Source organism: Hyla sarda, chromosome 12 (genome assembly GCF_029499605.1).
Source record: "Hyla sarda isolate aHylSar1 chromosome 12, aHylSar1.hap1, whole genome shotgun sequence".
Taxonomy (NCBI): Eukaryota; Metazoa; Chordata; class Amphibia; order Anura; family Hylidae; genus Hyla; species Hyla sarda.
In genome coordinates, this window is record NC_079200.1 from 65,851,491 (window position 1) to 65,878,983 (window position 27,493).

The 27,493-nt window shown below is 42.9% G+C and overlaps 1 protein-coding gene across 1 annotated transcript in view; it reads right to left on the reverse strand.

Annotated features, from left to right (window-relative positions):
- OPRL1 (opioid related nociceptin receptor 1) overlaps positions 1–27,493 on the reverse strand; it is a 143,825-nt gene that overhangs the window by 103,021 nt on the left and 13,311 nt on the right. The window contains exon 2 of the mRNA XM_056547538.1: positions 26,602–26,821. Within this exon, the coding sequence (XP_056403513.1) occupies positions 26,602–26,807 (206 nt within the window). The 5' untranslated portion in view covers positions 26,808–26,821. The remainder of the gene's footprint in view (positions 1–26,601; positions 26,822–27,493) is intronic.

Sequence of the window (27,493 nt, forward strand, 5' to 3'; positions counted from 1 at the left end):
AGCTTTTCATACCTTTTGGTGTTCAATCACCGTGTGTAGTGAGGTCACATCTAGTGTGCCTATAATATAATGGTCTTTCCAATAAATCTCTTCCAGTAATTTTTATATATGGGTGGTGTCCTTTAAAAATGCGGGTAATTTTAAAACACAGGTTTGTAGTTGTAAGTTCACATATCTAGAGAGATTAGCCGTAAGACAGTCTACCCTCGACACTATTGGTCTGTCGGGTGGGTTATATGTAGACTTATTAATTTTGAGTATGTAATAAAATACAGGTATCCTGGGATTTTTTGTATATATGTAATCTCCCACTTGTTTTTTATGGATACCCTTATTTCTTCCCATGAAAGTTAAAGTGCATAGTGCCTTTTTGTATTTCTCTGTGGGGTCATTTTTTAAAAGTTCATAAGTTTTACTGTCACTTAGTAACCGCAAGGATTCTTTATGGTAGTCTTCCAAGGACAGTATCCCAATACTATCCCCCTTACAGGCAGGATGGATTACAATATTGTTATTAACTTGCAGTCATTTAATGGCCATTATCTCTGTCTGTGTCAGATTGTATGCTTGGTATTTTTTATTTATCTTTAATTTTCTCAAATCTCTGACAATCAGATGTTCAAAGGTGCGACAGGCATCTGAGTATTCATTAACTGGAAAAAATGTAGATCTATTTTTTAAATCTGTGTGTTTATAAAACACGGCTTCCTCCCCGTGTGTAGTAACTGGGTTTTTCAAAATGTATTTTTTGAGGGTTAAATTCCTCATGAATTTTTTGATACCGATGAAGGCATCAAATTTGTTAAGGGGATTCATTATTGAAAAACGAAAAACAAACCTCTTGAAAACAAAAAATGCTATCTCTGCACAATTCAAAAGTATACAACCGTATAAAGACTGCCCTGAAATTATGAATCTGTCAGCAAGCATAAAATACAGAATTAATCAAAAAGAGGGAGAAATAATCAAAAAGAAAGAAAGGTAATTTACTAGAGATGCGGTCCTAAATATGGTAAGAGAGGATGAAAGCACAGGAATTAATATAAGGGATTTGGAGGAAATAGAAACATTGGGCGAAGTAAGCATAGAACCAATAATGGACTCTAATGGGGATGCCGAGTGCAGTAGTACACTCTTTTCCACCCACGCAACACCACTCCCAACCACCAGGACCATACCACTATCACCAGAACTACTAATCATTAGGAATAAAACAACAAATTGGGCATCAAATAGATAAATGAGGATAGGGTGGTAGATGATAATAATACCCCTTTTTCTATATCCATAGAAAATAGATTTTCACCATTAGATATGCACACTCCCGCCCCTAAACATGGAGAACAAAGATAATCTATGGGATATAAGGATGCAGTTACCAAAGGAGGGGGCAAAACCACGAATTATAGGAGAGAATCCCTGACAAACAGACAAAAACAAGATAGAAACAAAAAACTTGATACAAAAAGAAAAACAGTGAATCAGGATTTTTTTTCAAAACGGGGGAAAAAGAGGTAGAAGGGGAGGGAAACAAACCCCCCCAAAAAAGAGGGGAATGAAAATAACCACTGACTCCACCCTCACAGACCAAAAAATATGTAAGCTTAGTAAATATGATCTATCTATGGGGGAGAAAAAATTATTACAAAAAGGTTTAAAATTCGCCCCCACGAATTCCCTTAACAAATTTGATGCTTTCATCGGCATCAAAACATTAATGAGGAATTTAACCCTCAAAAAATACTATTTGAAAAACCCAGTTACTACTCAAGGGGAGGGAGCCGTGTTGTATAAACACACAGATTAAAAAAATAAATCTACATTTTTTCCAGTTAATGAATACTCAGATGCCTTTCGCACCTATGAATATATGATTGTCAGAGATTTGAGAGAATTAAAGATAGATAAAAAATACCAAGCATACAATCTGACACATACAGAGAGAATGGCCATTAAACGACTGCAAATTTATAACAATAATTGTAATCCGTCCTGCCGATAAGGGAGGAAGTAGTATGATACTGTCTTTGGAAGACTACCATAAAGAATCCCTGTGGTTACTAAGTTACAGCAAAACTTACAAACTTTTAAAAAATGACCCCACAGAGAAATATAAAAAGGCACTATGCACTTTAACTACCATGGGAAGAAATAAGGGTATCCTTAAAAAACAAATGGGAGATTACATATATACAAAAAATTCCAGGATACCTGTATTTTATTACATACCCAAAATTAATAAGTCTACATCTAACCCACCTGGCAGACTAATAGTGTCGGGGGTAGACTGTCTTACGGCTAATCTCTCTAGGTATGTGGACTTACAACTACAACCCTGTTTTTTAAAATTACCCGCATTTTTAAAGGACACCACCCATATATTAAAATTACTGGAAGAGATTTATTGGAAAGACCATTATATTATAGGCACACTAGATGTGACCTCACTATACATGGTGATTGAACACCAAAATGGACGGAAAGTTGCAGAATATTTTCTGAACCGAGAAGGAGACATCCCACCAGAACAAGTGGATTTTATTGGGGAATGAATCACGTTTATTTTAACCCACAATTAATTTAAGTACAATGACAATTTTTACCTGCAGAAGTGGGGTACGGCAATGGGGACCAGATTCGCACCCAGTTATTCAAACTAATATGTTGGCCACTGGGAGGAAACCTCTATCTTCCCAGATGGCAAACGGGGTGCGGGTCTGGTCCCCTGGAGCAGATTTATAGACAACATGATTATTATATGGGAAAATTGGGAATCAGCATTAAAACTATTTTTAGAGGATATTAATAAAAAAAAATGTATCTTCATTTTACAGCGGACTACAACATGACTGAAACCCATTTTTTAGACTTAAATATCTCTATTAAAAATAACTATTAGCACAAGCACTTTTTGCAAACCCACAGATAGTAACAGCTATATACATAAGAATAGCTGCCACCTCCCCCGTTGGCTGGACAATATCACCGGGAGCCAATTCCTGTGAACCAGAAGAAATTGTATAAAGCAATAAAAATATGAAGAAGAAGCCGAAAATTTAAAGAAAAAATTCATTAGAAGGGGTTACAATGAGAATATCCTAGTGGAAACAAAGAAAGAAGTGGGAGAAGTAAATAGGGCCTCTCTATTGGTGGGTAAAAAAAGAAACACAACTGAAGTACCATTCCTAGAAAAAGAAGCCAAAACGCTGTTAGTTCCCATCATTACTACTTTTTGAACACACAGTCATCCGCTAAAGAGAATTGTCAATAGACATTGGGATATCCTACGTAATGATAAAACTGTGGGGGAACTGCTGCCACAAAAGCCCTCATTTATTTTCAGGAAGAGCCAGAACATCGGCAATAGAATAGCATCCACAGTTCAAAAATTTTAATCTGCTGGGAAAAAATTGGACACGTTATTACATGTAAAACCGGGATTCTTTCCATGCCGCCAATGTAAAGCATGTACAGTAACCAAAAATAAAACTCCACTTTTTTCCTTTCATTCTCAGGATCAACAAACTGAAGTTAAAATCAAGCAACACATAATTGGAAAACTAAGGGGGTAATATATGGTATTAGATGCCCCTGTAATAAACTATATGTGGGCCTCAAAAGTCACCTCCTATCAAAAAGGATATGTGAACATCTGTATAATATTAACCGTAAATTCGAGGGACACCCTCTGTCAAAACATTACAAGGACAACCATCAATCATCCCCGGAGGGAACAACCTTTTTTGCAATTGAAAAAATCATACCGCACTGGAGAGGGGGACATTTTATTTCCAAGATGTTTAGGGCAGAAAGCAAATGGATCTTCGAATTAACCCCTTGAGGACGGAGCCCATTATAACCCTATGGACGGGAGCATTTTTTGCAAATCTGACCTCTATCACTCTATGTATTAATAACTCTGGGATGCTTTTACTTATAAATTTGATTCCAAGACTGTTTTTTCGTGACATATTCTTCTTTATGTTAGTGGTAAATTTACGTTGATACTTGCATCATTTCTGAAATTCCAAAATTTCAGAAAAAAATTGAAAATGTAGCATTTTTCTAACTTTGAAGCTCTCTGCTTGTAAGGAAAATAGACATAACAAATTAATTATATATTGATTCACATATACAATATGTCTACTTTATGTTTGCATCATAAAGTTGACATATTTTTACTTTTTGAATACATCAGAGGGCTTCAAAGTATAGCGGCAATTTTCCCATTTTTCCAGAAAATTTCAAGATTAGAATTTTTCAGGGACCAGTTAAGTTTAGAAGTGAATTTGAATCCTCTATAATGGACCCCATTATGAAAACTGCACCCATCAAAGTATTAAAAATGACTTTTAGGGGTTTAACAGAAAAATCTAAATCTCAATTTTTTACACTAAAATGTTATTGTAGCCCCATTTTTTTCATTTTTACAAGGGGTAAAAGGTAAAAAGGCCCCAAAAAACTTGTAATTCATTTTTTCTCGAGTAAGGAAATACTTCATATGTAGATGTAAAATGCTCTGTGGCTGCACTAGAGGGCTCAGAAGGGAAGGAGCGACAATGGCATTTTGGAGAGCGAATTTTGCTGAAATGATTTTTGGGGGGCATGTCCCATTTAGGAAGCCCCCATGATGCCAAAACAGTAAAAACAAAAACACGTGGCATACTATTTTGAAAACTACACCCCTCAAGGAACATAACAAGGGGTACAGTGAGCCTTAACACCTCACAGGTGATTGACAAACTTTTGTTAAAGTGGGAAAATGAAAAATTTGATTTTTAACACTAAAATGCTGGTGTTACCCCAAACTTTTCATTTTCACAAGGAGTAATAGGAGAAAATTCCCCCCAAAATTTGTAACCCCATTTCTCTTGAGTAAGGAATACCTCATATGTAAAGTGCTATGTGGGTGCACTAGAGGGCTCCGAAGGGAAGGAGTGACATTGGTCTTTTGGAGAGCGAATTTTGCTGAAATGGTTTTTGGGGGGTATGTCACATTTAGGAAGCCCCCATGGTGCCAGAACAGTAAAAAAAAAAGAAAAGAAAAAACACATGGCATACCATTTTGGAAACTACACTTCTCAAGGAACATAACAAGGGGTACAGTGAGCCTTAACACCCCAAAGGTGATTGACGAACTTTCTTTAAAAAATGTTTTCAATAAAATGCTTGTGTTACCCCAAATTTTTCATTTTTACAAGGCGTAATAGGAGAAAATGCCCCCAAAAATTTGTAACCCCATTTCTTCTGAGTATGGAAATACCCCATATGGTGATGTAAAGTGCTCTGCGGGCAAACTACAATGTTCAGAAGAGAAGGATCACCATCAGGCTTTTGGAGAGAGAATTTGGTTGGAATGGAAGTCGGGGGCCTTGTGCGTTTACAAAGCCCCCCGTGGTGCCAGAACAGTGGACCCCCCACATTGCTCACTGTATCCCTTATTACATTCCGTGAGGGGTGTCGTTTCCAAAATGGGGTCACATGTCGGGGGGGGTCCACTGTTCTGGCACCATGGGGGCTTTGTAAACGCACATGGCCTTCAATTCCAGCTTAATTTTCTCTTCAAAAGCCCAATGGCGCTCCTTCTCTTCTGAGCATTGTAGTTCGCCCGCAGAGCTCTTTACATCCACATATGGGGTATTTCCATGGGGTTACAAATTGTGGGAGGCTTTTTTCCTATTACCCCTTGCAGGGCCAGATTAAGACTGCCTTGAAGACAGAGCACTTCATTATGTTGCCCCCCCCCCCCCCCCACGACAGTTCCCCCACATTAGGTGCAGTATAGTTCCCTCACATGAGGTGCAGTATATAGTTCACCCACATTAGGTGCAGTATAGTTTCCCCACATTAGGTGCAGTATAGTTCCCCCACATTAGGTGCAGTATAGTTCCCCCACATTAGGTGCAGTATAGTTCCCCCACATTAGGTGCAGTATAGTTCCACCACATTAGGTGCAGTATAGTTCCCCCCCATTAGGTGCAGTATAGTTCACCCACATTAGGTGCAATATAGTCCCCCACATTAGGTGCAGTATAGTTCCTCCCCATTAGGTGCAGTGCAGTTTCCCCACAATAGATGAAGTACAGTTCCCTCACATTAGGTGCAGTACAGTTCCCCCACATTAGCTGCAGTACAGTTCCCCCACATTAGGTGCAGTACAGTTCCCCACATTAGGTGCAGTACAGTTCCCCACATTAGGTGCAGTATGGTTCCCCACATTAGGAGCATTATAGTTCCCCACATTAGGTCAAGTATAGTTCCCCACATTAGGTGCAGTACAGTTCCCCACATTAGGTGCAGTACAGTTCCCCACATTATGTGCAGTATAGTTCTCCACATTAGGTGCAGTACAGTTCCCCACATTAGGTGCAGTACAGAAACCAGCGTTAGGTGCAGTACAGTTCCCCCGCATTAGGTGCAGTACATTCCCCCCAAATTAGGTTGGCAGTATAGTTCCCCACATTAGGTGCAGTATAGTTCCCCCACATTAGGTTGGCAGTATAGTTCCCCCACATTAGGTTGGCAGTATAGTTCCCCCACATTAGGTGCAGTATAGTTCCCCCACATTAGGTGCAGTATAGTTCCCCCCCACATTAGGTGCAGTATAGTTCCCCCCCCACATTAGGTGCAGTATAGTTCCCCCCCCCACATTAGGTGCAGTATAGTTCCCCCTCACATTAGGTGCAGTATAGTTCCCCCCCACATTAGGTGCAGTACAGTTCCCCCACATTAGGTGCAGTATAGTTCCCCCCCACATTAGGTGCAGTACAGTTCCCCCACATTAGGTGCAGTATAGTTCCCCCCCACATTAGATGCAGTACAGTTCCCCCACATTAGGTGCAGTATAGTTCCCCCCCCCCCCCCACACATTAGGTGCAGTACAGTTCCCCCACATTAGGTGCAGTATAGTCCCCCCCACATTAGGTGCAGTAAAGTTCCCCCACATTAGGTGTAGTATAGTTTCCCTCACATGAGCTACAGTATAGTTCCCCACATTAGGTGCAGTATAGCTCCCCACATTAGGTGCAGTATAGTTCCCCCCCATTAGGTACTGTATAGTTCCCCACATTAGGTGCTGTATAGCTCCATAACAGACATACAGCCTTCAGCCATATACAGTGTATGGCTGGAGGCTGTACGCCTGTTTACCGCCTCACTTCAGTGTTCCGACCACCGCTCCTACGGTCCGGGGACTGGGGTCACGATCCACTGCTATGGCCTATGGGCCATAACAGTAGGTCCCGGGAGCGGAGGTCGGAACACTGAAGATGACGTGCTGCTGGTAACTTTCCATGCGCGCGCATCCATCTCCTCGCTGCTCCGCTCCACTCTGCATTTCTTCTATGGGCGCATGCACGGGACGTCAGTGACGTCCCTGCGTGCGCAAACTCCAAGCAGCCCCTGCGTTTTTAAAGTTAAAGCAGGGGCCGCCAAAGAGAGATAACCGCCTGGACATCCTTGTGCCCTTGTGTCCTGAAAAGATTTTTTGGGACACAGGGATGTCCCGAGTGTGACGGGGGCCCCCTGCGGGCACGGGGCCCAGAGCAGGCACTTCATGAGTGCCAATGATGATCCGGCCCTGACCCCTTGTGAAAATGAAAAATTTGGGGTAACACCAGCATTTCAGGGGGAAAAAACACATTTTTAATTTTCATGTCCAACTTTAACGAAAATTTGTCAAAGACCTGTGGGGTGTTAAGGTTCACTATACCCCTTGTTATGTTCCGTGAGGGGTGTAGTTTCCAAAATGGGGTCACATGTGGGTGTTTTTATTTTTTTTCCATTTATGTCAGAACTGCTGTATCGATCAGCCACCTCTGTGCAAATCACCAATTTATTCAAATGTACATGGCGCTCTCTCATTCCTGAGCCATGTAGTTCGTCCACAGAGCATTTTACATCCACATATGGGGTATTTCCGTACTCGGAAGAAATTGCGTTCAAAATTTTGGGGTCTTTTTTTCCCTTTACCTCTTGTGAAAATGAAAAGTATGGGGCAACACCAGCATATTAGTGTAACATTTTTCATTTTTTTCACTTACATGCTGGTGTAGCCCCCAACTTTACCTTTTCATAAGGGGTAAAAGGAGAAAAAGCCCCCCCAAAATTTGTAACGCAATTTCTCCTGAGTATGGAAATACCCCATACGTGGCCCTAAACTGTTGCCCTAAACGACAGGGGTCCAAACAGAGAGAGTGCCATGCGCATTTGAGGCCTAAATGAGGAATTTGCAATAGGGGCGAACCCGGATACAAGGATGGGGTTTGTCTCCACCAAAACCCTTCAGCAGTGTTTCACAAACAGTGTGCCTCCAGCTGTTGCAACACTCCCAGCCTGCCAGGACAGTCAATGGCTGTCCGGCAATACTGGGAGTTGTTGTTTTGCAACAGCTGGAGGCTCCGTTTAGGAAACACTGCCGTATGAGACGTTTTTCATTTTTATTGGGGGGGGGGGGGGGGGAGACATGTAAGGGGGTGTATACGAATATGCAGTGTTTTACTTTTTATTATGTGGTAGTGTAGTGCAGTGTTTTTAGGGTACATTCACACAGGCGGGGGTTGACAGTAAGTTTTATGCTGTGAGTTTGACCTGCGGCGGAAAATTTGCCGCAGCTCAAACTTGTAGAAGGAAACTCACTGTAAACCCCCACCCGTGTGAATGTACCCTGTACATTCACATGGGGGGGGGGCACCCCAAATCTTCAGCTGTTGCAACACTACAACTCCCAGAATTCACTGACAGACCGTACATGCTGGGAGTTGTAGTTTTGCAACAGCTGTGGGCACACTGGTGGGGAACCACTGAGTTAGGAAACACTCTAGCTCAGTGATTCCAACCCGTGTGCCTCCAGTTGTTGCAAAACTACAACTCCCAGCATGTACAGTCAGTTAGTGCATTCTCGGAGTTGTAGTTTTGAAACAGCTGGAGGCACACAGGTTGGAATAACTGAGCTAGAGTCTGTTTCCTAACTCAGTGGTTCCCCACCAGTGTGCCCCCAGCTGTTGCAAAACTATAACTCCCAGCATGCCAAGACAGTCAGGGATGCTGGGCATGTAGTTCTGCAATGTCTGGCCCTTCAGATGTTGCAGAACTACAACTCCCAGCATGCCTGGATAGTCTTGGCATGCTAGGAGTTGTAGTTATGCAACAACTGGTGAAGAACAGTTTGGAGACCCCTAAGTAGTGGTCTCCAAACTGGAGCCCTCCAAATGTTGCAATACTACAACTCCAAGCATGCCGAGACTGTCAGTGCATGCTGAAAGTTGTAGTTTTGCAACATCTGGAGGGCTACAGTTTATAGAATTACGGAGTACACCTGTACTTGCTATACTCAAAACCCAGCGAGGATGGGAATACCATCCTCCCAATATATAATATCGGACATGTTTCATCAGCACGACATATGAATTCATAAGAACCAAAGTTACAGAAAAATCAGAATACGCTTGTAAGTACATATACTGACATTTATGTTATAGATCCGTACATCTGTTACTTTTTAAAGAAAGAACACAAGTCCTACCTAAGTGCTAAAATGCATTATACTCTATGAGCACATAAGTGTGTTGGGGGAAAGGGTAGGGGGATAGGGTGGTGGTGGATAGGTAGTTCCCTTCCCCTATTAGGTTATGCCCCAGTAGGTAGGTAGTAGGCAATGCCCCAGTAGGTAGTGCCCCTAGTAGGTAGTAGGCAGATAGTGCCACCAGATACATAGTACCCTCATGTAGGTATTGCCCCAGTAGTTAGTGCCAACAGGTAGGTAGTAGGTAATGCCCCCCCCCCCCCCAAGGCTTCTGGACCTTATACTAACCAATAGGCCAGACAAAGTATCTGAGGTAGAGGTACGGGGTCATCTTGGTAACAGTGACCATAAGATAATACGTTTTTGTTTATTTTATAAGAGGATGTCTACTAGTGGGGCTAGAAAAACATTTAACTTCAGGAGGGCCAATTTTCAACAACTAAGAGAGGACCTGAGTGACATAGATTGTGTACTTTTATTACTAAGGGCAAGGTCCCAATCTACATGGGACACTTTTAAGAACATTCTAAATAGATATTTTGAACGACACATACCCTATAGGAATAAAAGGGCAAGAAATAGGAGAAAACCAATCTGGTTAACCAAAACAATTAAAGGGGTACTCCGCTCCTAGACATCTTATCCCCTATTCAAAGGATAGGGGATAAGATGTCAGATGGCCGGGGTCCCGCTGCTGGGGACCCCAGGGATCGCTGCTGCGGCACCATGCTATCATTACTGCACAGAGCAGATTCGCTCTGTGCGTACTGACGGGCGATACAGGGGATGGCGCAGCGTGACGTCATGGCTCTGCCCCTCGTGACATCACGGCCTGCCCCTTAATGCAAGTCTATGGCAGGGGGCGTGACGTCCACCACGCCCCCTCCCATAGACTTGCATTGAGGGGGCGGATGTCACGATGGGGCGGAGCCGTGACATAACGATGCTCCTGCCCCTGTATTGCTCGTCATTACACGTGGAGTGAACTCGCTCTGTGCAGTAATGATAGCGTGGTGCCGCAGCGGCGATCCCTGGGGTCCCCAGCAGCGGGACCCGGCGATCTGACATCTTATCCACTATCCTTGGATAGGGGATAAGATGTCTAGGGGCAGAGTACCCATTTAAGGAAGCGATAAACGATAAGGGAAAGCATTTGAACTACTAAAACAAGAAGTTAGTGGGGAAACATCAAAGAATTATAAGGAGAGAAATAAAATCTATAAAAAAAGAAATAAAACTAGCAAAAATTGCAGCAGAGAGAATTGCCATAGAAAGGGAAATGAACCCCAAAATATTATTCACCTACATAAATATTAAGAAATTTAAAGCTGAAAATGTTGGCATCTTAAGAAATAATATAGGGATAATGATGGAGGAGGATGAGGAAAAGGCCAATCTACTAAATGACTTCTTCTCTACTGTATTTACAAAGGAAAATCCAATTCCAAATAACAGGAGAGGGAACAAAGTAAATTCTCTGGCAAATCTCACCTGTTTGAACAAGGAAAAGGTGAGGTGCTGCCTTGGTAACATAAAAACACACAAATCACTGCGCCCAGATGGCATCCATCCCAGGGTTTTGCAAGAAATAAATACTGTGCTAGACAGACCCCTATTCCTTATATTTAAAGATTCTATAATGACAGGGATTGTTCCACAGGACTGGCGCTTAGCAAATGTGGTACCAATATTCAAAAAAAGGTCAAAAAGGGATCCTAGGAACTATAGGCCTGTAACTTTAACATCTGTAGTGGGTAAGATTTTTGAGTGCTTTCTGAGAGATGTCATTCTGGAATATTTTAAAGAGTTTTACATAGGTGGAAAACATTTTTTTTTTTAAATCATCTAGTGCCAGAATGCTAAACAGATTTGTAAATTCCTTCTATTAAAAAATATTAACCCTTCCAGTACTTATCAGCTGTTGTATGCTCCACAGGAAGTTCTTGGATTTTGAATTTCTTTTCTGTCTGACCACAGTGCTCTCTTCTGACACCTCTGTCCGTGTCAGGAACTGTGCAGAGTAGGAGCAATCCCCATAGCAAACCTCTCCTGCTCTGGATAATTTCTGACACGGACAAAGGTGTCAGCAGAGAGCACTGTGGTCAGGCAGAAAATAAATTAAAAAAGAAAAGAGCTTTCTGTGGAGCATACAGCAGCTGATAAGTACTGGAAGGATTAAGATTTTTTAACAGAAGCAGTTTACAAAGTTGTTAAACTTTCTGGAACCAGTTGATTTAAAAAAAAACATTTCCACTGGAGTTCCCCTTTAATGAAAATAACCTTCTAACAGAGCACCAACATGGGTTTATGTGGGATCGTTCCTGTCAGACTAATCTGATCAGATTCTAAGAGGAGGTCAGTTATAGATTGGATCGGGGTGAAGCTGTGTGTGTTGTATATCTGGACTTTTCTAAGTGCCACACAAAAGCTTAGTACATAAAATGAGGATGCTGGGACTAGGGGAGGATATGTGTAAATGGGTTAGCAACTGACTCAGTGATAGGAAGCAGAGGGTGAGTATCAATGGAACTTACTCTGGTTGGGTGACAGTTACAAGTGGGGAACCACAGGGGTCAGTACTGGGTCAACTTCTTTTCAACATGTTTATTAATGACCTTCTAGAGGGAATACAAAGTAGACTTTCTATATTTGCAGATGACACCAAACTTGGTAGGGTGATCACCACAGAGGAGGATAACATAATATTACAGAGGGATCTGGGGAAGCTGGAGACTTGGGCACAGGCATGGCAAATTAAGTTTCATGTGCATAAAATGTAAGGTTATGCATTTTAATCGTAAAAAAAAAAATGTACAATTATGTGCTAAATAATAAGACACTTGGTCAAACTTCTACTGGAAAAGACTTGGAGGTACTGGTGGACAGTAAACTTAACTTTCGTCATCAGTGCCAGGCAGCGGCTGCCAAGGCTAACAAAGTCATGGGAAGTGTCAAGAGGGGCATAGAGGCATGTCACAGGGACATGGTTTTGCCGCTGTATAACTCACTAGTCAGATTACACATGGAGTATTGTGTCCAATTCTGGGCACCTGTATATAAAAAGGACACAGACAAACAGGAGAGGGTGCAGAAAAGGGCAACAAAGATAATTAATGGTATGGGAGGATTACAGGACAAGATAGGTTATCAAGCTTAGGGTTGTTTAGTTTAGAGAAAAGACGTCTTAGGGGAGATCTGATCACAAAATACAAATATATGAATGGACAGTACAGAGATCTTTCTAATAATCTTTTTATATCTTGGCCGGTAACCATGACAAGGGGGCATCCTCTATGTCTAGAGGAAAGAAGGTTTCACCATCATCACAGCCAGAGATTATTTACTGTAAGAGCAGTGAGACTATGGAACTCTGCCACAAGATGTTGTGATGTCTGATTCAATAAAGTTTTTCTAGAGAATAATAATATTACAGGTTATAGATACTAGATCAGTATGGATAGAATGTTGATCCAGGGATTTATTCTGATCGCCATATTGGGGTAGGGAAGGAATTTTTCCCCTGTCATGGGACAATTGGCATCAGCCTCATGTTTTTTTTTTGCCTTCCTTTAGATCAACACAGTAGGGTTTTAGATTGGACTCGATGGACTCTGTCTTTTTTCGACCTTACAAACTATGTTACTATGTTAAAATGTTACTAGGCAGGGAGTGCCCCCCCTGGTAGATAGTGCCCCCAGGTAGACAGTGCCCACCAAGGTAGACAGTGCCCCAGGTAGATAGTGCCCACCAGGTAGATAGTGCTTTCAAGCAGATAATGCCCCCCATGAGGGTAATGTCCCCAGGTAGGTAGTGCCCCCCCAGGTTGAGAGTGCCTCAAGGTAGATAGTGCCCTCCATGTAGGTAATGTCCCCAGGTAGGTAGTGCCCCCCAGGTAGATAGTGCCTCTGGGTAGATAGTGCCCCTCATGTTTATAATGCCCTCCTAGTTAGATAGTGCCCCCCATGTAGGTAATGCCCCCATATATTTAGTGCTCCCATACAGGTCCTCTAAAAAGAATTTAGAAAAATTCCCACTCACCTTTCCGTCGATCCTTCATTGAGGCCAGGCTCCCTGCAGCCTCCGATGCTTGCAGGACTTCTCTGAAAGGCAGAGTGATGAAATGGCATTATCATGCGGCCTACAGCGTATGTCTACGCTCCTGTACGTACATTACATATGCCATTTGCTTAATGTACGTACAGGAGAAAGAGACTGATGTTTAAAAAGCAGTGCTGGGGCTGCCACAGGGGGGTGCAGCGGGTGCCTATGCCTCCCTGGGAGCCCAGGCCCCTAACTGGGGTACTAGCCCCCCCGACCCCCCCCCCCCCCCCGACAGCGGCGCTGCAGACAAGCCAATTACAATTACCTTTACTCTCCTTGTTAACAGTGCTACATAACCGTGCTCGCAGTTATATAGCGGATTTCTAGGTGACAAATATGCTGAGAGCAGTTGTCACCACCCACACCCCTTCTTTTTCAACTTGTAAACGTATATTTTTCAACAGGGGTGACAAACGCAGAGGAGTCCACCTCCCATAGAACAAAGAGCCCTAAATCAGTGCTGTATCCTGAGTCATCGTGAGAGTGAAATGAAACGGAACAAAGTTGCTTTAGTCAGGCTGTAATTTATTCCTCTTCTGAAGGTCCCCACCAATGGGCCATACATGGTGCTTAAGACCACTGTGGATGGAGGAACTTACATCCCCCATCTCAATATCCTGTATACAAATCACTTTTCTCATATAGGTCACTGGGTAATATCTGTTTTGCATCCAGAGAATATGATTGGGATCTTTAGTGATGAAGTGATGATTTCTAGCAGTGGGTGAAGATCCTGAGTCATCCTATACTCACAATCTTTATTTTGGCTGCTCTTTACAGAAGCTCATTCCATCCCTCTGGAAGTGGGAGTAACTATGTTTGGCAGGGAATCTAGGCTTTAATACCATTTACAACCTAATAATGTGTTTAATGATTAGCCCTTTAAATTTCCTCACCGGAAGAGTCACATGTAGCTGTAGATTCATTTCTGCATTCAGGCTCCTATATATTTTGAAGAAAGACAAGGACTGACCATATAGTGGGGCAAAAATTGGGGCAAAAGTATTTAGTCAGCCACCAATTGTGCAAGTTCTCCCACTTAAAAAGAAGAGAGAGGCCTGTAATTTTCATCATAGGTATATCTCAACTATGAGAGACATAATGAGAAAAAAAAAATCCATAAAATCACATTGTCTGATTCTTAAGGAATTTGCAAATTATGGTGGAAAATAAGTATTTGGTCAATAACAAAAGTTCTTCTCAATACTTTGTCATATACCCTTTGTTGGCAATGACAGAGGTCAAATGTTTTCTGTAAGTCTTCACAAGGTTTTCACACACTGTTGCTGGTATTTTGGCCCATTCCTCCATGCAGATCTTCTCTAGAGCAATGATATTTTGGGGCTGTCACTGGGCAAGACGGACTTTCAAATCCCTCCAAAGGTTTTCTATGGGGTTGAGATCTGGAGACTGGCTAGGCCACTCCAGGACCTTGAAATGCTTCTTACAAAGCACTCCTTCGTTGCCTGAGTGGTGTGTTTGGGATCATTGTCATGCTGAAAGACCCAGCCACATTTCATCTTCCATGCCCTTGCTGATGGAAGGAGGTTTTCACTCAAATTTGCACGATACATGGTCCCATTCATTCTTTTCTTTACACAGATCAGCCCCAAAGCATGATGTTTCCACCCCCATGCTTCACAGTAGGTATGGTATTCTTTGGATGCAACTAAGAATTATTTCTCCTCCAAACACGACGAGTTGAGTTCTTACCAAAAAGTTCTACTTTGGTTTCATCTGACATTCTCCCAATCCTCTTCTGGATCATCCAAATGCTCTCTAGATGGGCCCGGACATGTACTGGCTTAAGCAGGGGGACATGTCTGGCACTGCATGGTTTGAGTCCCTTGCGGCGTAGTGTGTTACTGATGGTAGCCTTTGTTACTTTGGTCCCAGCTCTCTGCAGGTCATTCACTAGGTCCCCTCGAGTGGTTCTGGGAATTTTTCTCACCATTCTTGTGATCATTTTGGCACTATGGGGGTCAGATCTTGCTTGGAGCACCAGATCGAGGGAGAATATCAGTGGTCTTGTATGTCTTCCATTTTCTAATAATTGCTCCCACTGTTGATTTCTTCACACCCAGCTGCTTGCCTATTGTAGATTCAGTCTTCCCAGCCTGATGCAGGTCTACAATTTTGTTTCTGGTGTCCTTCGACACTCTTTGGTCTTGGCCATAGTGGAGTTTGGAGTGTGACTGTTTGAGGTTGTGGACAGGTGTCTTTTATACTGATAACAAGTTCAAACAGGTGCCATGAATACAGGTAACGAGTGGAGGACAGAGGAGACTCTTAAAGAAGTTACAGGTCTGTGAGAGCCAAAAATCTTGCTTGTTTGTAGGTGACCAAATACTTATTTTCCACCATAATTTGCAAATACATTTTTTAAAAATCAGACAATGTGATTTTATGATTTTTTTTTTCTCATTATGTCTCTCATAGTTGAGGTATACCTATGATGAAAATGACAGACCCCTCTCATCTTTTTAAGTGGGAAAACTTGCACAATTGGTGGGTGACTAAATAATTTTTTTGCCCCACTTTTCAATTATCACTGGTTGTGTTAGTGCAGCCACTACTATGATGTCACTCAATGAGTGATGTTAGTGCAGTCACTAGTGTCATGTCACTCAATGGGTGAAGTCAGTGCAGCCAATATTGTGATGTCACTCAATGGGGGATATCAGTGCAGCAACTACTATAATGTCACGAGTGGGCTTGTACTTTTTGATCAAAATGTATACTAACAACCTGTTAGTTTTTTTTTATTATGCTGAGAAGCAAGTAGATCAAAATACAAATGGTGGCTGTGCCACTATGTTTCTTTATTTGTGTTATACACTACTGTGATGCCATTCAATGGGTGATGTCAGTGCAATATAATCACAAAAACCCAGGGCCTAAGCCCAGGGCACAAAATCCCTTATGAGAACCCCCCCCCCCCCCCCCTCTTTTTTTTTTTTTTTAAATATAACTTTTATTAGATTACCACTTAAAATGTATGTGACCGGTGACTTTAAAAACTAAGCAATACAGCCCCAGATATTCATATAGACTTAGGAATAAACCCACTCATATGCATGTTCCGGGGTCTGCAGTCCCCCTTCTTAGACTGGGTAGCTGTAGTGCAGATTTAAAATCAATACTTTGACCACCCCCACCCCCACCAGCACCACCGTCCTTATGGGAATTAACAGACAAACATCCTCCCCCCTGAGTTTTAATTCTAGTTTTAATAATTATCCTATACCATACAGCTCCCGAGCAGCTCTCTCTAGCTGTCACCCTTCTCACACGCTGCTCCATACTTGCAGAGTGTGAGCCGCGGGAACATGATCTCTGGGCGCCGGCGCAATGATGTGACGTAGGAGCAGTGGATGCAAGAATGGAGCAGTGTGTGAGAATTGTCCCTGGATCCGCCACTGCTGTGATGTCACTCATTGGGTTATTGGGTTACTGCTATGATGTCATTAAATTGGTGTTGTCAGTACAGACACTACTGTGAAGTCACTCAATGGGTGATGTCAGCCACTGCTATGATGTGGGTTTCAGGGCTAATATGATTGCTGGTCTGTCTCTTTCAGTTCATGCAGGACTTTGGGCACTATTAAAGAACAATTTCCTTAAAATAGCAAACACTTAAAAGCAGAGAAATCTGTAATAGGGTCACTAGCTGCCACATGTCATTCAAAACAATGGACACCTCATATGGGGTAAAAGGAAGTCATAAGTCTTTACATGCTCCAAGGCCCAGGTTCTCTGATGTCACCTCTGCATGGAGGTGACATCATTCTTGATACTATACTTTCTCTAAAGTCTGAGGACAGATACCTTGTGTCCAGCCAAGATTATTACAAGTTGCTGCTGTAACAATGTTGTGCCTAGAGAGGTTTGGAATGTGCTATGGTCTAACCTGTGCTTGTTTACAATCCATTGTGGAATATGGCTCGGCTTCAAGCAACGCAGCGGTGATTGGCAGCCCTGGTACTATTCATAGCTGCCTTAATGTTGAATAATGAATGATATATTTGTTTACAGTAAAGTTGTGTTTTAGCGCAGAATGAATTGTGGTGTGGAGCTGTGCACCTCTGCTGGGCGACTATGTAAACACATAAGGAGAGCTATGATACTGATCACTGCGCTGGGTTGTTGCTGCTTATTTTATTTATCTGTTTCCAAAACTGAGCAACCATTGAGAGCCAACAATGACCAGATGGGCCGGCAAGAACCCTGCATACCACATCGCTATGCAACATGTACACCATATGGCAACTGCACTGTATACAACTGAGCAGCTAATTGTGCACTGTATACTGATCATTCCACATTGTATACCACTCACCAAATATTTTTGTACTGCATACTATCTGATAGATAAGGCAGGGTTCACACCTGTACTGGAGGCTCCATTGTGTGCCAAGGTTGTAGGTTCCATAAGTGTTGGTTAACTTAATTAAGTGGAAGGAGTCTGGATGATGTCCAGCAGGTTGGCGCACTTCTTGCTTTCCAGCGTCGTCACGTGTTCAGTGCTCGGTCTAGGAGCGTTGGCCTGTGCGGTAGGTAAGGGCACAATCCATTTTTCTTTCCTTTGCCAGAGGAGCAGTTGGCTAGTGGGGGCTTGTGTGTCAGCAGCCAGCATGCGGCTGCAGAACAGGGCTGGTAAGTATTTTGCAAAGCCACACTCTGTAGCACGGAGCCGTGTTCCACACACATGTATTGCGGCACTTGCCGCCATCCCGCTTCCAGGTTATGAGGGGTAACGTGCTTCCATTCATGAGGGGTAACGTGAGCTGCCATGGCTGAGGTAGGATGCACACAGAGTCCGGGTGGGATTCTCTGGGCTCTGTCTATTGTTAATCCCACTCTCATGTGACGGCAGCAGCTGTTAGGCGCTGATCTGGCCAGTAATGTTTACAAGTTGCACTGTACTTCCGCTTGCAGGTAGTGCCAGGGTGTCATACTACATTGGGGTTTAGCCTGTCATAAACAAACACTTCCTTATGCCAGTTTCATACCACTAGGGTTATGTTTTGCTTGTTGTGTACTGACTTTGAGTTATTTTTTCATATTATGCCCTAGAACTATTTTTCTTTATAATCCAGAGCTGTACCCACACTATTCTGCTGGTAGTATCACTGTATATATTTTACATTACCTACTCTATTGATCCTGAGTTCTCCTGTGTTGTACCCAGGAGCTGTGCTCTCTGTTCGGCTGGTGAGGTCACTGTGTATATACATTACATTACTTATCTTGTACTGATCCTGAGTGATATCCTGTATTATACACCAGACCTGTACTCACTATTCTGCTGGTGGAGTCACTGTGTACATACATTACATTACTAATCCTGTACTGTTCCTGAGTTATATCCTGTATTATACTCCAGAGCTGTACTCACTATTCTGCTGGTGAGGTCACTGTGTATATACATTACATTACTTATCTTGTACTGATCCTGAGTGATATCCTGTATTATAATCCAGAGCTGTACTCACTATTCTGCTGGTGGAGTCACTCTGTACATACATTACATTACTTATCCTGTACTGATCCTGAGTTATATCCTGTATTATAATCCAGAGCTGTACTCACTATTCTGCTGGTGGAGTCACTGTGTACATACATTACATTATTATTCTGTGATGATCATGAGTTATATCCTGTATTATACTTTAGAGCTATACTCACTATTCTGCTGGTGAGGTCATTGTATGCATAACAAAAAGAAAAAACGTGATCTCAAAAAGCAGGAGGTGCTCAACCCCAAATGCAGTTGCGCATTTATGCTGGGGGAGCAGATCCTGCACTTGTGGTCTGTTGCTAAGGGCAATCCCCAGCATAAAATGCATTCAATGGAGGATGCCTGCAACAGACTACAAGTGCCACAATGACATCCTACACCAGATAGACGGTGTGGATGTGTAACATAAAGAGTAATAGATAAATTTAGGTGCATTACTGTGGTAGATATAGACAGTGACATATGGCTAACCCTCAAACTGATGTTAAAATTGAGACATTAGCCAGTATATCCTTATATGAAGGATATACCTGAGCCTGCACACCAACGCCAAGGTTTCCCCCATGCCACTTGAGAAACCTTCGCGTTGGTGTGCGGGCTTAGGTATGTCCTTCATATAAGGATATACTGGCTAATGTCTCAATTTTAACATCAGTTTAAGGGTTAGCCATATGTCACTGTCTATATCTATCACAGTAGTGCACCTAAATTTATGTATTACGTAATTGTGTACATACATTACATTACTTATTCTGTCCTGATCCTGCGTTACATCCTGTATTATACTACAAAGCTGCACTCACTATTCTGCTGGTGAGGTCACTATGTACATACATTACATTACTTATCCTGTACTGATTCTGAGTTATATCATGTACTATACTCTGGAGCTGCAGTCATTATTCTGCTGGTGGGGTCACTGTGTACATATATTACATTACTTATCCTGTACTGATCTTGAGTTATATCCTGTTTATAACCCAGAGCTGTACTCACTATTCTGCTGGTGAGGTCACTGTGTAAATACATTACATTACTTATCCTGTACTGATCCTGAGTTTTATACTGTATTATACTCCAGAGCTGTACTCACTATTCTGCTGGTCGAGTCACTGTGTACATGCTTACAGCATTCCATGTTTTCATGCCTTACGTTACTATTTTATATACTGTGTTTTAGTGGTTAATTCAACTGTTTTACTGCATTGTTATTCGGGGGCTGACACTACTTTATCTGATATACTGGGCATTAATGTTACCATAGCTGGTATTTGCGTTACATTACTGTTACTCTTAAGCTGTATATTAGAGGTTAGTTTAGCTGACTTGCTGAATATTATTTTACTCAGGGCTTATGTTATCGTAGCTCACATACTGTGCATTGATGTTCTAGAGCTGCTTTACGGTTCTTACGTTACCTCAATTGATATTCTTGGCTTAATGTTAACAGTTTCCTACAGTATTACGTGCATACGAATCCCCACAGCTTTTGTCAAGTTTTCTCTTCTTGTTGTTAGGAATCCCGGCAGGTGAACAGCAGGTAGTGGATTCACTGGGTCTGTGGATAGAGACTTGAGCGGTGCCAGGGAGCAGAGTCTAAGGTGCCACTGGTCTTCACCAGAGCCCGCCGCAAAGCGGGATGGTCTTGCTGCAGCAGGTGGCACCCAGGTCCCTACCCCTGGCACGACTCATCCACACAGGTAGCTGGGGGGTGACATGGCACAGACAGAGACAGGCAGGAACGTGGCAGGCAGGACATAGCTGGCAGGGCAGAAGGACAAGGCAGGAACACAGGTACAGGAAAGGCCGGAACTAGGAACACGTACACAAACTCCGGAACAGGACTTGCCCAGGGAGCAGGGAGTAACAGACACTTATGGACCAGAGGACAGGGCAAGCACTTAAACTAATTAGGTACTGGCCCTTAAGAAAGTGAGCTCCAGCGCGTGCACGTCCTAAGGGCCAGAGCTCATCCAAGATTTCCACTCACGGGCTTGTCCTGCTAATGGAAACGGTGTTCCTGCTGTGAAACAAGTGCAGGAACTCAGTTCCCATGCGTTCTTGTAGGACTTGAGCCCTGGTTACAGAGCATAAGGAGGTTTAGGCGATGTTTACCCAAGCTGGTATTGTTTTACAACCATGTTTGGTTTCCTTTCGTTTGGTTGTTAGAGACCGATTGCCCTCATAAATCCACGAAGCCTCTTGTATTTACAGGTTCCCTCCTGGTCGTTACACACCTCGCTACAGCCTGTTTGACCTCACTACAGCCTGTTTGACCTCACTACAGCCTGTTTGACCTCACTAAAGCCTGTTTGACCTCACTACAGTCTGTTTGACCTCGCCATTCTAGGTAAGCTTCAAGTCGCCACTTTTTGTTCCTTTTTTTGTACTTCATATATGCTCACATTAGAGACAGGCTGTCCGATAGTCTTCGAGCCTCATGTCATTTTTGTTCGTCCTTGTATGTTTCTTACATTCCTGGTGAAGACAGTTTGCTTATCAATCCACGGGACTCAAGTAGAGATCTGTTAAGTTCCTGAACGTTACATTTCGCCCATTAGAGGCAGATTGTTTGACAATCCACGAGCCTCATGTTGTCACCGTTTGTTTCCTTTGTATGTTTTACGCTTTTGTCTGAGGCAGATTGAATTGTTAATCCACGAACCTCACGTTGTCTTCATCTTTACCTTTATCTTACGTTACTAGTATGGTATTGTGGTTAGATGTACTTTGTCTTTGTGATTAACTCTTATGTGTGGGTCTAGCTTCTTAGCCTTTTGTTGTGTATGTTCATGTCTTGTCACTTGTGTTTTCCGTTTGAGGTGAACTTGCCCTTGTCAGTCTAGGTAACCCGCTCGTCATGTGATACTCCTTTGTGGTGGTTCAGAGCACAACAATAATCATCTTCCTTATGTTTGCAAGCCTCACATCAGGTACATCATGTCTTTTGATATTATTTTACTGTATGTCCTTTCAAGGTCTTCCTGTTATTGGCTAAGAGTTCTAAGAGTATTGCTATGTGTAGCATAGGCCACTTTGCGTATTCGATGATTACTTCCCTCTTCTTTCACCACCTATCTTAAATACTTACTGGCCTGTTCTCAATCTAGCTTGCTCTCTGTACCTTTCTACTCTTTCCAGCAATTCGTTAGCGCTTTCTATCTCCAATCACTTGGTTACCTTCATAATCCATGCATACCCTGGTTGAACCATTTCTAGTAGACGTCAGGAGTTCAGAAGTCCCAAGCAGTACCTCCAGATTTCTATCTCCTGTTTGAGGCAGATTGTTTGACAATCCACGAGCCTCATGTTGTCTCTGTTCTGTCTCCAGTTAACCAAAAAAGGGTGTGCCTCAAGGGAACATAGGTGTGCATTGCTAAAGTGTGAGAGGTGGCATATGGGGCATGAACATTGACTGGAAGCCAAGGACACCTTTATACTTCTGGCATCAGTAGACACAAGCAATGATGGTGGCCTATAGGGGCCCTTATCTTCTATGTATCCTCCCCACTGTGTGATGCCTGGAGTATACAATCTACATTATAATGGGAGTTTTACATTCAGCTCTGATTTGATGCAGTTATTCATGGTTGCTGTTGCCATGGTAGCGAAGCAGTCAGACAAATTATATTGGCAACATTGCAGCAACACCAAGATTTATATACATATATATTACCGGCTGATCATTGGATGACTGTGAAGAGCGATAAGTGAATTGCTTGTTATCAGATGTTACCAAACAGCCCCAAACTGACTGTATTTGGGGAAAAAGAACAGCGAGGACAGAGTTACCCTTTGTTATATTACATTTGGATGGACAGTCGTGCAAAGAAACCACCGACAGTGAAGACAATGTGAACAAGGACTTATATCAGTTCAAGTACTAACAATGCAGGTAGGGAAGTGTAGCAGAGCCGAGTTAGCCAATTGTTGCCGCACGTGTGGATATGTGTTACCTGACAATTACCATAGGACTGTAGGAAACAACTAAAAGATAATATAAGATACACAATTAAATGACAAAGTCAGCTCTGCTACATCTCCATTTGGAAGAGGAGTGGAAAATACAATGTCGAGCCAGGGACTGGAATTCTACCATGAGACTTACGTGGAAGCTTCACCCAGAGGTATTCCGGGCGGAGATTCCATCTACAGCCGATGCAGGCAAGACAAGCCCACGCTAGGACTGCTCGGAGATTCACTTTCACAATAGACACCAATGCATTTCAGAAAGGATTCTGCCGAAAGGATGAACATGTTTATTCTTTCGGCCGAATCTGGGGTCCACAATTTCCACCATGGTATGTCCACTGCGGAAATTCCGGAGTGTGAATGGTGCAGCAGAATCCCTTTGAAAATAATGAGATGCTGCTGCACCGTATATTATAAAGTGTAATTCCGAAAGGGAATTCTGCTCGGAAAAACTGTAGTGTAAATGGGCCCTTAAGGCACTACAACATTTTTTTGAGTGACAACCTTTCGTGACTTTGCAAACAAGCACCCAAAAATACTTGGTGCCGCCTTTTTGCTTAGGCTAAATTCACATGGCTGTTGTGCTCCGACCCATTTAGGGACCAACCGGCTCTTTTTTTTGCGCCGAACAGACCCTGAACTTGTATGAGCACAAATGACACCAGCAGGTCCCAAAGGATCCCATTGATTTAAATGCAGTTTGTCAGGTGTCCGGTATTTTACAGGAGTTGAGCAGAGATAAAATAGGAGATGCAGTATTTCTTTCTTCGCTCAACTCCCATCCTTCTGAAGGATGACCTAAGGAACTCCCTTTAGCGGAGCACAGCAGCAATGTGAACGACCCATTAAGGGTAAATGCAAACTAGACAGGTTACTTGTAGAAAGAATCTAGATGAAATCTGCATAAAACTCTGTAGGATTTTTATAACAAATTTGGTGCAGAAAATGCTGTGGATTTTACCTTTCAAAATATGGAGTGATAAACAGGCCCATGGGGATTGCTGTATTGGGTCAGTGCATATGGCTTTGTCCAGAAATCCTTACATACATATACATGGTGTTGGTGGTTTAAGTGTTTTCCAGCTTCATGATAAGTGGCAAGCTGCAGCCGCCCTTGACTGCCCCATTGAAGTGCACTAGTGATGCCACCGAACTACAGAGGAGATTTTAAAATACAATATGCCCTTTTTGCTCATATCAACAAATCATGATGCAGCTTGTATTTTGCCTTCTGCTATTGAAAAACCAAAATGTAATTGGTCGCTATGGGCTAGTGGTCACATACAAGAGAAAGTGCCAAAGACCACAGAGGCCAGTGACTGAACATAACGCCCTGTTCCCATTGGGGGAGATCACCAAAAGGGTCTTCAGGCATGTACACATCCTGCAGATCTGTTGTGGAAAAAGTTCAGTGTTTCTTCACCAAAATAAATTAATAGAGGGGAATTTATCATTCCCTGCACTAGCGCAGAATGGCAAAAATTGCACAATTTAAATTTTATATTTTACCAATTCCCACTTTGCACAAACGTTTGACACTATATGCTGGCCAGGGAATGATACATTTAATTTAAATTGTGCCTGTCACCAAATAAACATTTAATATAGTGTTCCTTGTGTAATTAGAAGACACTTTCCCATTCACTTGCTTTTAAAATTATCAACATAAATATGTTTAAAGGGTTCCTCTCATCAAAAAAACTTTTGATATATTATAGATTAATGTATGCAGAATAACTTTACAATTGCATGTTATTAAAAAATATGCATCTTTCTATTTAATTTTCCACTTTGAAGAAATGACCACTAGGGGTCTCCCTACCAGTCCTGGCAGCAAGCATTTCAGACTCATGCTGGAGTCCTAAACACTACGAGCTGCCAGTCTGCTTTGTTCACAAAGGAGAACACTCAGAGCTGCCAGCCTGCTTTGTTCACAGCCTGTTTGGCTGTGAACAAAGCAGGCTGGCAGCTCTGAGTGTTTAGGACTCCAGCATGAGTCAGAAATGCTTGCTGACAAGACTGATCGGGAAAAATACAATAGAAATAAGCATATTTTTCATTAACATGCTATTGGAAAGTTATTCAACATTCATTAATCTAAAATATATCAAAAGTTTATTTGATGAGAGGTACCCTTTACAATGTAATAGAAAAAACGGCCACCAGGTGGCTCTGTTCTGTTCCCTGCCACAATTAATACAGTGAGTTTGGTCTCCTCCCGGCCTGGCAGGAGTCCAAACTCAGGAAGTGCTTCTGGCTGCACTGAGCTTGATTGACAGCTGCACGGAGTGAAAGCCCCACAGATTCTCACAGAAAGCTGCACAGACTGAAACCTACAGGAGAGCCTAACTGATAGCAACACAGACAAATACATGCAAGGAGCCTGATGTCTTCTATTCATCACAGCACTGCAACCACGTGAGGGCAGAAGTGGTTCCCCAGCCTGCTGGGAAATGTGAGCAAGAAGAATGGTAAGATACACAGCTTTTTAAAGCTCTGAATTTTTTTTTTTTAAGGGTGGGAGGGGTGTTAGCAGTAGTTAGGGAACATAACCTGAGTTAGTTTAGAACAGTTTATTTGGTGACAGGTATTCTTTAATGTATTTCAAATCAGCTGCAGGTCAGTTGCAGAAAATCTGCAGCAGATCCACAGCGTGTGAAGTGAACGCAACCTGATTTCAGTGACACTGATTTGTCTTGGCGCGGAAACACTGTATATTTTCTGAACCTGATCTGAGAACAGACCCGCGGCGTGTGAACATGCTCCCCAAAAACTGTCTTTGTTGCCCATGGCAACTAACCGGAGCTCAGCTTTCACGTTAACAGGACAGTTTGAGAAATGAAAGCTGAGCTGGGATTAGTTGCTATGGGCAACAAAAACGGACTGCGTTGGAGGACAGGAAGCGGGTATGAGTTTTCTTCATTGCTTATACCAGTGTTTCCCAACCAGGGTGCCTCCAGCAGTAGGAAAACTACAACTCCCAGTATGCCCGGACAGCCGAAGGCTGTCCGAGCATACTGGGAGTTGTAGTTCTGCAACTGCTGGAGGGAAACAATGGATAATACCATTTACCTGTCCCTCAAGTCATTTTTCATGAAGCTGCAAAAGGCCTTCAAGCCAGTTGGTCACACTCAGATGATCTCCTTGGCTCCTTGGTCTCTTCGTATGATCATAATGGCCAAAACATTCAGGTCAAGACTACAATATTTTTGACACAATACAAGTCAGCAGCACAGCGCATATAGATGCATACGAATCCTGAGCTCCTCGGACACATTCCCAATAACACAGTAATACCATTATGAACTTCATCCACTTTTATTTCATTTCATTGTGAAGCTTCAATTTCACAGCTGAAGGACTATAATGAGGACACTTGATAAGGACCATGATAAGAACACTTACTGGAACAATTAATGGCATAAACTGGAATGCTATGGATCGATGATACATGTCATTCAATGACTAGCACTGAAGGTCTTACCTAACAATGACGTACATCACCGCACAGTTGCCCACAAGGCCCACCACACAGACAATCAGGTATACCACCACTATGGTGACCTGGATGCCCAGTGGCAGGAACCTGTCTCCAGTCCCATTGAAGAAACTCCCATTTAGGGAAGAATTGCGTAGGAACTCTCTCAGAAAGGCAGGCTCATAAGGGAAGTCCGGCAGAGGGAAATCCATTTGTCAGCAGAGAACTGCGGGAGAGAAGAAGACATGTTTAGGGGGAGACCACTAAGCCGCAGCCACCCTGCTATGGTAGAAGCTTCATATTAGACCTACCAGGCAATACCATAAAGTGATCCCGTCACTGTACCGAGCTCAGACTCTAATGCATTAAACATGGAACAGCAGAGCAATAAAACATCTCACCTGAGAAGCGGCCGAGCCATAAAATAAAATGTCACTGAGCACATGTTCTAAACACGTCCCCAGCGACTGGCTCCCTGATGTTTTACACCCTGCTAGGACCGAGAACTTGGCTATGCTTGAGCCACGTTGCTGGACAGAGGATCATCACTAGTCCCATCTTAAAGGGGTACTCCGTCCCTAGACATCTTATCCCCTATCAAAAGGATAGGGGATAAGATGTCAGATCGTGGGGGTCCCGCTGCTGGGGACCCCCGGGACCTCGGCTGCAGCACCCACCTGTTGCGGCTTCCGGCAGTGCAGGAGGCTCTCATCCTAATGCCTCACGATCACAGTGACGGGAGCTCATGATGTCTGGCGTGACGGCTGTCACGCCCCCCTCCCATAGACTTGCAATGAGGGGCGGGGCGTGACATCACACAGGGGCAGAGTCGTGACATCACAATCTCCCGACACCGTGGTCGGGAGCCGAAACCTCCAGCGTTTCCGGAAGCCACAAC